Here is a 13,964-nt window from a genome sequence, read left to right as displayed (position 1 = left end):
GGAAGGACTGCTGATCTACAGAGAGAGAGAGATAAAAGTGGGTAAAACAAATCTTCAGGCTTGTAATGGACCTCTGTTACTGCCAGAAGTGCCTGTTGTTCACAGCAGTCCTGGCAATTCAGCTGGTTCCAGAACAGCAAGTCCATTCTGGAAGCAGCAGCTCAGCCCCATTTGAGTTTGGCACTTTCATGTAACAGGGAATTTACACAGGAGTTTTATAGAGATCACACACAAACAAAAAGATACAAAAAACCCCAAACAGTTACAAGACATTTCATTCACTTGATACCTGGTGATGTTGGTTCAGCTCCTGTGGATGTTGGTTCTGGGAAGCCAAGCTGCTTTGCATGGAAGAAGGTCACTTCTTCCCATTCTTCAGAAGGACTTTTTGCTGGCAGTGTGACTGATGGGATGACTCAGGCCTGCAGTCACCTCATCCTTGTGAGCAGAGCTGAAAATCTCTTGTCACTCCATAACTTTTCTCCTAGATTCAATGGCCCTCTCCAACTCCCTCCTCTAAGAAAAAGGAAAATGTTCTCCCAGCCTCTCCATCAGCCCTGGCCTAGGGTATCTAAAGGAGTTCAGTGCAAACAAACAGTCTTAACAGTTTTCTCCTCACCCTCCCAGAGTCACTCCTCTCCTGCCTGGGGAGCACTGTAGGGACACACAGTCTCCCACACTTCCCAGCTCCCATTTTCAGCACACCTGGCAGCAGGCAAACTCTCAGGTGCCTCCTGACAGCCACTGATCCATGTCCCTTACATGGACAGAATTGGCAGGGGGCTGTGCCCTCCAGGCTGGCTCAGCTTGGGACAAGGGTCTGGTTGCTATGAATTACGAGACCTCTCCTACATTTCAGGATATCCTCAAGGTACAGACACATAAAATTTTTTTTTAATAAAGAGAAATATGAAATACAATGCCATCAGCCCCCAACAGAAGGTGGAGTGAGATGGCAATGATGATACTGGGATGCAAGGGAGAAACAAGGCACCTGACTGGGACTTGGTTCCAGCGGGGAGCAAGATGTGCCAACTCCTGAATCTCAGCCATTTCCCAATTTACCGAGCACATCACATGTGAAAGCTTAGCTCTGCCATCACACCATGCTCTACACAAACAGCCTTTGTGTCCAGAGGAGGAGCCTCTGCTGGCAGGAGCTGTGGCAGATGTTGAAATCATTTCTGTGCCGAGCGCCATGGCACACAGGCGCGGGATCTCCACTCCATGGTGCAGAGAGCTTTGGGAGACCTGGGGCTGAGGGAGCCACAGCAGAATGTTGTATCCCAAATTTCAGGAGAGGATGCCTTGAGGAGAGCTTGCATGGCAATCTTCTGTGCACATCAGACAGAATTTTAAGTAACCCAGGATACAGGATGTACCCAGTTTATAAATGGTTCCATTTCATTGGCCTGTACAAAAACAGGCATTAATTAATCCAAATGTAACATCTGACAGCTTTTTTGAAAACCTCTTGTCGTGGTTTGGCATCACAACATTTAAATATATCATGATGTGCTTTTCAAAAGCCTGATTGGAAAAATTACATCATTTTGGACTTTCTCAACATTTGGTGCGTCAGCTCCCAGTGCCTAAGAGTCCCATAAATAGATGTTGGAGCACCTCAATACAATTGCTGTCTGCAGATTTTCCATAACACACTTCACTCTATTATTCAAATAAAGTCCAAGTGGAGCTTTCCCTGGGAACAGGGGTTATGCAATGCACAGTACAGGAGGCTCGAGAAAAACAGTGTAAAGCCCAACATGAGCTGCAAACACTTGCAGAGCAGCAGAGTCTGTTTATATTTATTTATGTGCTGTGCTTCCATTTCATTCTCACTTAACAGCCCCAGCTCCTTTTGTCTCTTTTGATCTACCAGACTCTTTCTCACAGCTTGGTACATCAAGAATGTGGCCCAGAAGCTACACAATAAATTGCCAACTTTCTAATAATGAAAATAAAAATTGCAGGATGATCAAAACTGTACTCTAACGAGATCCTTATGCTACTAGGAACTACTGTTCCAACTTAAAATTGTAAGCTCCTACAGTATTTTGCCAAAATCCACCAAATTCTGGGATCTGACAGAAAACCAGAATATTTAGTTTCAGGTCAAAGACGTAACATGACTTTACTACAGATACTCCCAATAAGCATCTAAACCTTATTTGTGGATGAATTTTATTATCTGTGCTGCCAGCCATGAGCATTTTCATGAGAAAGCTCTTGAATGCAAGGATTCTCTTTAGCATCACCATTTCCATTCGTTTTCCATTCTATTTTCACCAGACTGGTGAGACATTTCACTTTCAGTGTGACTCAGAATGCCAAGTTCAGAAAAAAAATATCTCCATAGTTACACACCTCTCTGTTGCAACGAAGTGCCAGCTCTCCATGCCCAGCTTTCAAACTGTCAGTGCTGTAACACAGCAAAAATGCCCTGCCTCAGTCACCGGGAGAGATTTAGTTGTTAGCCAGCACTGAAAACTAACAGCAACATTTTCCTCTCTGCAAGGACAGCTGAAAGACCCCATGGAAATGATCTAAAAATCCAGTTGGGAAGGTAAAGGAAAATTTTGTGTAGAGATGCATCCGGTCTGTAATACCAAAAAGAAGGATTCAGCCTGAATTGGTCAAAACCAGGGAAATTCCAGAGGGTCTACATTAGGAAATCAGTGATGTATGGACCATATAAATATGCAAAAATAGAATCTATAAATACAAACTCTCATATAAAATGTAACACTCACATTATTTCAAGTTTAACTCTTATGTTTGCAATGTACAGAAATTAAGAAAAAGGTATTAATTAAGAAATAATTACAAATATTCTTTCATTTAACACAAGTACAGCAATATAATGTAAGAGATCTCCACCTTTCTTCAGAAGACATTAGGGGACATCAACACAGGCAATACCATTAGCTAGAAATGCATGGCCTGGGTTAGAGATAAACCCACAAGTGGTTTTTTGTTTGTTATTTAATTCTCATTTCTAGAAATAAGAAATCACTTTGTGACTGTCTCTCATTCTGACTTCTGCTGTTACATTCTAGTCACAATCACACCTCACTGTTTGCTTTATAAAAAGACATGTAGGTTGCACCCAGCCTTCTCCCACGGACTTACAAATCCTCAAAATCCTATAAAAACATAAATTCGCTTGACACAGGTGAGTTCAGGATCTGATGCCCTCTGGGGCCTGTGACAATTTCGGCATCAGTCTGAAGCACCAGCAGCACCAGGTCCAGAGCTCTCCTCCACGCCTCCGTCTTGGCTGCAACGTTATCACAAACCCTTAAACCTGTGACCTGCTCAGGGTCGGGTTCAGAGCCACTCCCGAGCACTCCCCCTCTCCTAAACTGTTCCAAAATGTAAGCTGAGGGAGAGCCACAGGCCGCTGCTTCTTGGAGGTGACGATCCACGGAGGCACCTGCTTCCAGCTCCGAGCCGGCCCTCGCAGTGTTCCGCAGGAGCACGGCCAGGTACCGCCTCCAGCCGCTCGCCAGTGCCTGGAGCACAACGGGCTTATGCTCTGCCAGCCAGGGACTGGGGAACTCTCTCGCAGCTCTGTCGCTTCCCGGCCGCCCGGGCTGCTCTGCCAGCGCCTGGACGTGACTGAGGCACAAGAGCTCCACCGCACCGCCCCCAGGGAAAACCTTGCCGTCCTTCAGAGCGTGATGGAGCCGATACAGCAAAGTCCAGAACTGGTCCTCGAGGAGCTGCGCCTTGCAAGGCAGGGCAGTGGTGAGCACGGCCGTGAGCAGCGCGATGCCTCCCGCGCTGATCCGCGCCGGCAGCAGCTCGCCCAGATCCACCGCACGCCCATCGCTGCTCTTCCACAGCTCCGCCCAGGCCCCGCTCCCGACGGAGGCAGCGTTCAGCTGGCTCAGGTACGTCACTGCCCGGGCACCGGTGGCTGCCCCGAAGGCACGCAGCACATCCCGGGCCACGCAGCCAACTACCAATATCCTGCTGGCCGTGCACCTCTCCATCAAGTTCTTGCACACGTTTCCTTTGACCAAAACCAGGTTTACTTCAAAGCTCATCAGAATATCCAACGTTTTGCTTAGCCACGCATCTCCTGCCCATCCCTGTGGACTGGGATGCTCCAAGATGGTCCTTACATTAGGTGGTCTGTTAAACCCTAAGTGTCGGTACCCCTCCGTGAGGTCACCATCCATCAGCAGAACGCGGAGGGGTTTGTCTGCAAAGTGTTTGATGACTGAGGCTTGCTCTGGTGACACCAAGGTGACAAAGCCTGGGGAGACACAGGAATAGCTCTCGGGCAGGCCCAGCACACAGCACGTCACAATCTCTGCAATATTAATCTGGGAATTGCCACTGCCCTCTGCTCTCTCTTGCTGATAGGCAGCAATGCTTTGTAGCAGCTTCACGCTGCTCTGGTTTCCGTGGCTCAGAGCCACTGCCAGGTGTCCTAAACCACAACACCCACACACATCTGCTGGTGGTCCTGAAAGGTGTCCCTGAAAACTTCCCTGCTGACTTGCAGAAGGGCCTTTCCCTAGAGTGCTGAAGTGTCTGCTGTGGGTTAACTTCTGTGTGATACAGCTGGAAGCAGTAACAGCACTTCCAGACAGCGCAGGTGAACTTCTGTCACCCGCTGCCTTGACAAATAAAGCCACTGAACCAAAGCCAGCCAAGGGTGAAACCAGGAGCTTGTTAAAATTACAATCATCTCCTTGATGGGAACAAGAATTTATTGGGATTACTTCTTCTGTTGCAGAAATATCTCTCTGAAAACACAGCAAATCCCAAGGATTTGTAAAAGCATCACGTCCAGCTTGGCCAGTTTTGCTTTCAGAAGCCTTTGGCCTAACTCTGCTAGAACACAGCTCTTTCTTCACATCATGTGTTGGTATCTGAAGACACTGGACTCTCTCACAGCAGGAGTTCAACCCCTCAGACATCACAGACACTATAGCTGGAACAGGAACGTTCTGCTGGAGGCACTCCACCACAGCACTGCTCCACGCTCCAACCAGGAACAACAGGGTGCTCATCCCCGTCTTAAACTCCTTCTTCTGGGCCTGAATGCTCTCGTTGAGAAGCTGCCCAACAGCGCTTGTCAAATCCAAACTTTCCAGCAGCCTAACAGCAGAACAAATCAATGTGCTCTGCTTGGTGATTTCATCCACAATGAATTTATGTGATTTCACTGGCCCCAGGAATGTTCTCCCAGTGGATGCTAAGGCTGAGAGTTGTTGGAGTCCAATGTGTCTCCTGGCATTCACATCCCTGAAAGCCATGGGCAGTGGGCAGCATCTGTGAACAGATGACAAATTACTGCCCCATCCTCACAGCACACCAGAGCACAAATCACAAAAAATTAATTTAACAGTGTACCCCTGAACATGGCTTTCTTCCATATCAACCTTTCTTACTGTGTGTTTATTTTGAGAAATCAGTGGACAGAGTTGCTGAAATGGGGCACTGTTAAAATACCATGGAATTGTTTCTGGCTGGCAGATAGTAAAGAGCTGTTAACTCCCACGATTTCTTACACTTCTGGCATGCAGGCTGTGTGGAACTACCACCTCCTCCTGCCCTAATGTCCGGAATTTCAGTTATTTGCCTGACTGAGGGCAAAAGTTCATTAGAGCAGAATGGACAAATTACATGCCAAACTCAAGAGCTCTGTGTGGATCCTTCTTGGTAACAACAGTCATGCCATGCTGACTTTAACCTTCAAGTCTGGGAAAACATATTTTATTCCAAATTCTGTTTAGTCCAACTAACATGCATGAATTCTTCATTAAGCAAAATGAAAGCAATGCCACTTCTTTGTAACTTACAAACTGCTGAGACTTTAAAGTTTTGACCAACTATTCATTCTTAGCACATCAAAAAGAAATCTTTCACTCAAAATCTCTTCCACACCATGGTCCTGTGGCAGATGCAGATTAAAATAAAGCTCCCTTTTTGAATAACAAAGTATACACAGCAAGAATTGAGAACCCTGAGTCCTGTAACTCTTATGCTCAGATTCACATCACAGAATCACAGAATGGTCTGGGTGGGAAGCGACCTTTAAGATCACCCAGTTTCAACCCCCTGCCATGGGCAGGATTATCTTCCACCAGACCAGGTTGCTCAGAGCCACACCTGACCTGGCATTCACCGCTTCCAGGGATGGGGCATCCACGGCTTCTCTGGGCAGCCTGTTCCCGTCCATCACCCCCCTCACAATAAAGATTTCTTCCTAATATCCAATCTAAATCGACTGTCTGTCAGTTTGAACCCATCCTCCCTTGTCCCATCACTATATGCCCTTGTAAATAGTCCTGCCCCATCTTTCCTGTAAGTTCCCTTCAGGTACTGGAATTTATTCCCATCATTTATTCCAGCTCCCTAAAGGCCCCTTTGCGTAGCTATTCCCAATCGAAAAAGCTTTTTTTTTTTTTTTCTCCCCCTCCCACACAGCGAAAGTCCGCTTGAATATTATGTCCTACTATCGCTAGGGAGAGAAAGCGCGTCCCGGCCCGCCCGCTCCACACGGCCGGGGGGAAGCCGCCCGGAGCGGACACACCGGAACTGCACTGGCGGCGGCCTGGCCGCTTCCTGCGGCCCGGAGGGTGCCCGGCGGGCCGGTGCGGGTGTCTCACCGGAGGGGCCGCGCTCCCGCCGCTTCCCTGGACACGGAGTTGCCTGGACACGGCCGCCGCTCCCTCAGGCTCCCCGCGGGCGGGCCCGCCCTCGCGCTCCCTCAGCTGTCCCTCACGGGCACGCCGCGCTCTCATTGGCCGGCGCCGTGAAGGGGGGGCGGCTTCCCGCCCTCGTTCCGCCCGCTCATTGGCCGGCTGGGCGGCGCGTGCCGGCTGCGCGCGGCCGTGCCGAGCTCCCGTCTCGTCCCGCCCGGTGCCAGCCCGGAGCGGCGTTCCCGGCCGGATGGTGAGCGCGCCCTCCCCGCCGCGGGCTCCCTTCCCACCGCCGCCTCCCCCGAGCCCCTCCGCCCCCTCCTGCCGCAAACCCCCTTCAGGTTCCACCCCGGCCCAGGCCGTCGCTGCTGCCCGGTTACCTCGCACGGCGCACCCCGGAAAGGCCCCCTACTCCAACGGGAAAAACGCGCCCGGAAAAACACCGGGATTCGCAAAACACGTCACCGGCTCTCGGCGTGCCTGGTTCTTCTTGGCACAGCTCACAGACCGCAGCTCAGCGTTCGGCCCCGGCAGCCTTGTCGGAATGGCACCGGCCAGGCCCGGAGGTGGAACCTGAAAGGGATTTATTTGTACGAGTCAGATGTGAAATAAATGGAACAGTAAGACTCCGGAGCCAGGAAAAGGTCTCGTGTGGCTTCTTCCCAGTGCAGCATATAAAAGTCTGATTCGTGTGTTAATAGCAGCACAGGGAAGTCAGGGGTGAGCCAGACAAATGGCTTTGCAGTCCGGCCTGGGAGGGAAAATTACGTTGGAAAACGAAATTTCATTAACAAATAGAAGAAAATGGAATCTTCTTAGTTAAAAGAGAGATCCCAACCCTAAACACGTTAACAATTCAGCAGAGGCAAGCCACTGGTCAGCAGTAACTAGGTAACAAATCCTTGTTACTGTGCTTGTGCTTGTTTTATTTCTATAAAGCCTAGCCACTTGGAGCTGGGGGCGGGAGGGACTGCCTTTCCTTCCACAATCCTGTGCAGATTGGACTGCAGGACCAAAATCTGTCTGCTGCTGATTTAAAACCAAAACTATACTTGAGGAAGGAGTTTTTCCCTGCTGTATGGGTGGGTGGGACACTCTGTCCTGCACTGGCTTACACCAGAGGCAGAAAAAGTCTCGGAAGTGTCCTGGATAATGATGCACCAGCTCAGCACAAGCAGATTAGTTCTCCTTATGGGACAGAGCGTCTGTTATCTCACTTTCCCACTGGATGTTACTGCTTGATCCCACATCTACTCGATGGACAGGCAGCCTGGAGCCACACAGCTCCCATTACACTTGTTTCCCACAGGAGTGGCTGATTTTGAGTCTTATTTACAGCCAAGACCCTAAGCAGCCACCCTCCTTAGCTGTGAGGATGCTGTACTCATGTTTCACATAAACCTGCAGGAAAGGCAACTGGCAGGAGGTGCAGAGGGTCATGGTCACATCAGTGAGTCTCCATTTTCAGGCTGTCCACCTGGTTTTTTGGCATTATTCCTTGAATTGATAATATTTCAGTTTAAAACAGAAAACAGGAAGGCCAAATCCACATTCCCCAGAAACAAAATATCTTTTTTTCTTTCTACAGCAACCTAAGGAAATTGACCTAGAGACTCAATGTCTATCATTGGCAGCAAGGAAATGTCTCTCACCTCTACTGTATTACTGTTCTCATTTATAATTAAGTATATTTGAAATTCTCCCAGGAAGGTGCTGTTGCTTATCTGTTCTCTCCCTTCACTTTCTGAAGGCATCCAACTATAGAAAACCTGGCTTAGGTACAGCCCAGAGGAAGAAAAGTGGCTTGAAACCTGAACTTACAGAAGAGCAAAAGCAGGAGATCAGAGAAGCTTTTGATTTGTTTGACACTGATGGATCTGGAAGCATTGACATAAAAGAACTGAAGGTTTTCAAATTTTTTTTCTTTTTCCTCTGAGATGAAAATATCTTTGATCTCAAAATTGTAGCTGCATTTTCTGTTTGTCCAACCCTATTTTAAAGCAGTTTTTGGAGTACAAGGAAGAGTAATGGCTTGCTGTCATGACTGAATTTGGGGTGCACTCTGCATGTAATGCATGAAGCAGACAGGCTTCTCTGTGTGGCTGTTTAAATCTGACAGCTTTGAGCTTTAGAGAAACTAAACAGTTTCAGGTTTCATGACTAAGGTGCTTGTTCCTGGGAAGTAGACTTTTGTTGTTCTGGGATGAGTATCAGAGTATCAAATATTTACTTCATCTGAGAACTAAACACAGATTTTGTATGCATTCAGGAAAGTTACAACCATATTCGCATATATGTAATCCAAAAAATACCTGGTTTTTAATTTAAAAAAGAACAAAAAAGAGATCTGTGTTTCAGTTACAACTCAGGCAGTGTGTGTGCACTTGCACACATACAGTAGTACAAGGGGAAGATGAATATCAGTTGTCTCCCTGTGATTTTATGTGTTTGATTTTTTTGTAAGCATGAACACTTTAAATTTACTTACCTCCTTTACCTTGACTTCTTACATACACTCTGCTCAATTTCTGCATGAGAAACCTCAATTTCTGTAAACCTCAATTTCTGAAATCTCAGTTTCTGTAACCTGAAAATTACCTCTGCCTGATATAAACAATGGATTTCCACTACTATATAGGAAAAACAACACCATAAAAAATCAAACCAACACTATTATTGTTCAGCAAGATGAAAGAAGATGGTAGAGGACACCAAGGTGTTTCCATGGCTGTGACTATAGTTCTGGACAAGGAAATGAAACCGGCTTTAGCTCAGCTCTTACCCCAAAATTCTGGTGGCCTCCTAACAGAATTGGTTTTGCTGTTTTGGCACAGGTTGCAATGCGTGCCTTAGGCTTTGAGCCAAAGAAGGAAGAGATTAAGAAGATGATAGCAGACATTGACAAGGAAGGAAGTGGCACCATCAGCTTTGAAGACTTTTTAGCTATGATGACACAAAAAATGGTAGGAACTCTTAGCAGAAGTTCTTGTGGCAGCATAAGAGAAAGGGACATCTCAGTGTCAGGGGTTTTCTGATTAACATATGCTTTACTCTTGGTTTAGAGCGAAAAGGATTCAAAAGAAGAAATCCTGAAAGCTTTCAGATTATTTGATGATGATGGCACAGGAAAAATCTCATTCAAAAACTTGAAAAGGGTTGCCAAGGAGCTGGGAGAAAATTTAACAGATGAAGAACTTCAGGTAAATTCTGATTTGCCAGAGCTTTACTAACAGGCACAGACCATTCCTGTAGCTCCCAGGGACTGGGTGGGAATTTACTCCTATTTCAGAAGGGCTGAGAGATCAGAAATATGAAAAGCAGTCAAATCCATTGTTGTTTTCACATGATGTGCCTCTGATTTATTGCTGTTTTAATGAGTGGATTGTGTTGTGTTTAGAGTCCAGTGCCTGATGAAATGTACACTGTGTTTTGTAGGAAATGATTGATGAAGCTGATCGAGATGGAGATGGGGAAGTAAGCGAGCAAGAATTTTTGAGAATCATGAAGAAAACTAGCTTATACTAATATTTGTTGCCTTGCTATACAGCTGGGCCAAAAGATAACCTGGAAAAGGTTTAAAAACTGGGCTTGTGCCTTCTGCATGTTTTCTGCCAGGTGAACAAAGTCTGAAAGGGCAGATTTTTTGGTTTATTTCTCTTTTTCAACAAAGATAATTGGGGAAGGAGGGCTGCAGTACCCAATACTGCCAAAATGAGATACTGCAGAAGTCAAGGAAGATACTGCAAGGCAGGGTCCCTTCCCCTCTACCATAACAACTTCCCTGATTGCCATTTTGGATAAAAACTGCTGTGTTTTACTATTTAACTAAAAGATACTTCACTTCAGATGTGAAGATGCCCACTGCTGCTGGGAAAGGCTACTTTGCCTTTTCTAAGGTTACTGATTGAAGGGACAAGCACAGTATTTTTTATTCCTTTGAAGGTTTTTTAGGTTATCTTTTGGTATTTGTCTCCTGTTGTTTATTTCCATGAAAGACTCTAAAATTAATTGTATATTCGTCTGTATTTCTGTATGAAACACTGTTTTCCTATGGCAAGTTGTTTTTGGATTTAATGGAAAGCAAATGTAGATTTGGCTCTTCCTTTGGAGCTCTGTGCTATCCATAGATGTTCTTGTGTTTAGCTGATCACCTGAAACCAGAATGAAACTTGAATGTAACCTGCTTGGGTGACCAAAGTTTATTGTTTATAACCAGGCAACACCTTGTGCCATTGTTCTTACTCCCCAGACATCCCCAGAGCTTCTGTTATTCCCGGATTTCAGGTACCTAAAAAGTTCAGTTCCATGGTGCAGGAGAGTAAATTTTGTCTTGCTGACAGTTGCACTGCAGAAAGGATTTGCATCTGAAGTGAAAAAGTAGCTCACCATGGACATCTGTGGAGCACTGAATATTTTAAATCCATGCAGTCCAAATCCAAATTTTGCACATCACAGGTTTTGGGGTGGTTTTTTTTTAGTAGTACCTTCATTTTCTTCAGTATTTCTTTCATATACTGTCAATCCAGGACTAATTGGAGAGTCACATTTCCTTCTGAATTCTAGAGCAGTGACACACAGCCTGCTATGTGATTATGTTGCTCTGCAGGAGGGTTTATCCAGTATAGACAATCAGCTTCAAAACTTTCAAATCCTGTAAAACTTCAGAGGCCTGAGAAGTCCCCTGTTAACATGGTGGCTGTAGATGTAATCTGTAGTACTGCAAGTGTTTTAAAATGTCTTACCTTTGTATAAGTGTGAAATAAAACTGTTTTGCAAGTTAAGAAGTTTTTGTGTTTATTCTCTTTTTTCCTTAATTATTTTAAAGTCTTAAATGGTTCAACAAGCCCATTTTCACTTTCATTTATCTCTTCTTTCTAAGAGAGGAATTCTTAGGTGCAGTAGTCTGTCACGTAATTCCTCTTCCACTCTGCTGACTAAAAGTTTCTAGCACTAACCACATATATTCAGAAAGGGAAATTTGAAGTTCTAGTTGATTATGGGGAATCCCAGAGCCTATTAAGAGTGACTGTACTTTTTTTATGCTGCCACAGGAAGAGATTGATGACTGTGGTTTACCTATGATGCATGTCACTTCTCTCTTCCTGTTCTAATCCCATTATCTGCCCTGAAGGTAGGAAAAAGCCACACAATCATCCCTGCCATGTGTGCTACAATGGTGAAATGTTATTTCTGGCTTGCCCATTAATCTCTGAAGTCTGGAATGTCAAGCAGTGTCTGAATGAGCACAAAACTTGCAAGTGTTAACAAGCATCTCATGGTGCTCTATTTTGCAGGATAGTGAGGGAAATCATGCCCTCTTCAGCCTGGCAGGTGGCTGTAAACCCATCCTTTGCATCCCTTTTCTCCTTATGCTGACACGAGAGTGGGTCCTTACCTGGCACCTGCAGATTCCCCTCAGGTGGCTGCAATCCAGACATTCATTGTGTGCATCCAGCTGAGATCTGAGATCCTCCCTCTGCACCATCAGCAAAGCCTGGTTTTCACTCTGAGTGTTCATTCTAGGCAGACACTGCACAGAAAGGAAAGTGGAACTGCAGTTTGTGTCTGGCAAACACTTAAATTTCAAAGCGCTGGTAAAGGCAAACAGCTGTTTGGGAGATAATATTGCAAATGTCTTCTAATGAGATATGTTTTGAACTGGGAAAGTACCAGGCTTTTAATAAAATACAAAATAGTTCAAGAGGAAAAAAATTGCTTCCAAGTTATATTCCAAAATATGACAATTGCATGGCAATTTTAATCTCCCATATGCAGCTTCTAACTTCTGCATCATCTCTCGGGCCCACAGTACAGTCCCACAGTCCTGCCAGTCCCACACCACGGCAAATCTTCAGCCGGCTTTAGGGAAAAAAGACCCAAGGAACTGCCAAGGAGTGCTTGCTCTCACTTCATTAGGTGTGAGTTTGTTTTCAGAGCAATGAGCACAGGATCAGCTTCTAACACTGCAGAAGAAAAAAGGTTCCTTTTCAGGTACACCTAATCTTGACATTTAAAAGAGGATGGGGGGAAGCAACACAGGAAACATTTGTGTACATTCATATGCCAGGAGTCTTACTAACAGAGCCCAAATAGTTCCATAAACTGATGAGACATTTCATATTAAGATATTTAAATTGGTCATTTACAGTTTTGAAGACTCTCACATCCTGCAAACTGCCTGGTGGAGTCACACAAAGCATTTGAAATGTTCAATCTTAACTCCTTGGAAACCAAACATTGCCACACTCTAGCTGCTTTTAAATGCCCCTGAATGGCATAAGTGGATTTTGAGCAGGGCACAGGGCAGCAAAGTGCTCCGTCTAGAGGCTGAGATGAGCTTTGGCCACTTGAGGAAAGGCAGCCTCAGGGGATAACGCTGCAAAGCCAGCTTCCTTTGTGTCGCACCTCCCAATACAGCGAGGGCCGGTGGATCTGAGAGCGTGGCAGCCTCGCTAGAGGGCATCCAGTTACTGACGTGTGAGGGGCGTGAGGCTTTGGTGCTGCTTTGCCTCCGCTGTGGCTTTCAGTGAGGAGGGAAAGTAGGCACACAAACATCATCCAGACTGGCCTTGAAATACGTGGTTGGATACAGAATTATTTTCTGTGAAAGGAAGAACGCAAGGCTTCTCTCACAAGCCATGTGTAAAACGATGTAATTATTAGTCAGTTGTTCAAAGCTAAACCCCCAAACCACACTTTCTGAAACTCCCACTCTGTATCAATAATTGCAGGCACTCTCTCAGGAAAGCAGAGAACTCAACTTGCCTTTCACACAGTCCCCCCGAGTGCTCTGACCACTCCGTAGATTTCTTTTGTCCCTTTGGGAATACTGCTATCAAATGGAACCACTTCCAGCTGAGAGCCAGAGCCAGGCTTGCTGCAGGATGCTTGTGGCCCTCCCTTGGGATGTGGGAAAGCTGGAATCGTGGCCTTGCTTCAGCAGGAACGAGGATTTGACAACTAGACTCTTGTCCCCAAGGTGAGTGTGTTGACCTTTAGGGATGTGGCATAACTCCAATGGCCTTGTGGGGACCTAAACCTACAGCTCTCGAACTCTTTGCAGTCCTGGCTGCCACTAATTGCTGAACTTGAAATTGCTCAAGGCTTTTTTTTTTTTTTTGCTTGTCTGAATTAGATTAAACACAAAGAATATTAACAAAACAAACTGTAAAGCCTGGCCTGCAAAGGTGTTCCCTTGCTCTCAAGGCCACTTTATTTCCTCTGAAAGCTTCTGACTGGTTCTAGCAGTGACATAAGTTTCACTATGAAATGAACCTCCCCCTCACATTAAATAAAGCCATA

The 13,964-nt window shown here is 45.9% G+C and overlaps 2 protein-coding genes across 2 annotated transcripts; one reads left to right on the top strand and one right to left on the bottom strand.

The window, feature by feature from the left end:
* Window positions 1-257: 257 nt before the first annotated feature.
* BBS12 (Bardet-Biedl syndrome 12) lies at window positions 258-6,698 on the bottom strand. Its single transcript, XM_063157073.1, has 2 exons — window positions 6,630-6,698; window positions 258-5,289 (listed from the first exon to the last, which is right to left on the bottom strand). The coding sequence occupies exon 2, from the start codon at window positions 5,271-5,273 to the stop codon at window positions 3,147-3,149; it is 2,127 nt and encodes a 708-aa protein (XP_063013143.1). The 5' UTR covers window positions 5,274-5,289; window positions 6,630-6,698; the 3' UTR covers window positions 258-3,146.
* A 134-nt stretch (window positions 6,699-6,832) lies between these two features.
* Window positions 6,833-11,446, top strand: LOC134418583 (uncharacterized). Its single transcript, XM_063157071.1, has 5 exons — window positions 6,833-6,915; window positions 8,413-8,568; window positions 9,497-9,625; window positions 9,725-9,862; window positions 10,098-11,446. Exons 1-5 carry the CDS (start codon window positions 6,913-6,915, stop codon window positions 10,185-10,187), a joined length of 516 nt encoding a protein of 171 aa, XP_063013141.1. The 5' UTR covers window positions 6,833-6,912; the 3' UTR covers window positions 10,188-11,446.
* Window positions 11,447-13,964: the final 2,518 nt, after the last annotated feature.

The sequence above is a fragment of the Melospiza melodia genome, chromosome 5 (genome assembly GCF_035770615.1).
Source record: "Melospiza melodia melodia isolate bMelMel2 chromosome 5, bMelMel2.pri, whole genome shotgun sequence".
Classification (NCBI taxonomy): domain Eukaryota; kingdom Metazoa; phylum Chordata; class Aves; order Passeriformes; family Passerellidae; genus Melospiza; species Melospiza melodia.
This window is presented reverse-complemented; position numbering and strand designations above follow the sequence as displayed.

Coding starts and splice junctions, on each gene's coding strand:
- BBS12 (XM_063157073.1), bottom strand. CDS start 5,273: ATGGCTTTCAGGGATGTGAATGCCAGGAGACACATTGGACTCCAACAA.
- LOC134418583 (XM_063157071.1), top strand. Junction 8,569..9,496: donor TTGACATAAAAGAACTGAAG/GTTTTCAAATTT, acceptor GTTTTGGCACAG/GTTGCAATGCGTGCCTTAGG. Junction 9,626..9,724: donor CTATGATGACACAAAAAATG/GTAGGAACTCTT, acceptor CTCTTGGTTTAG/AGCGAAAAGGATTCAAAAGA.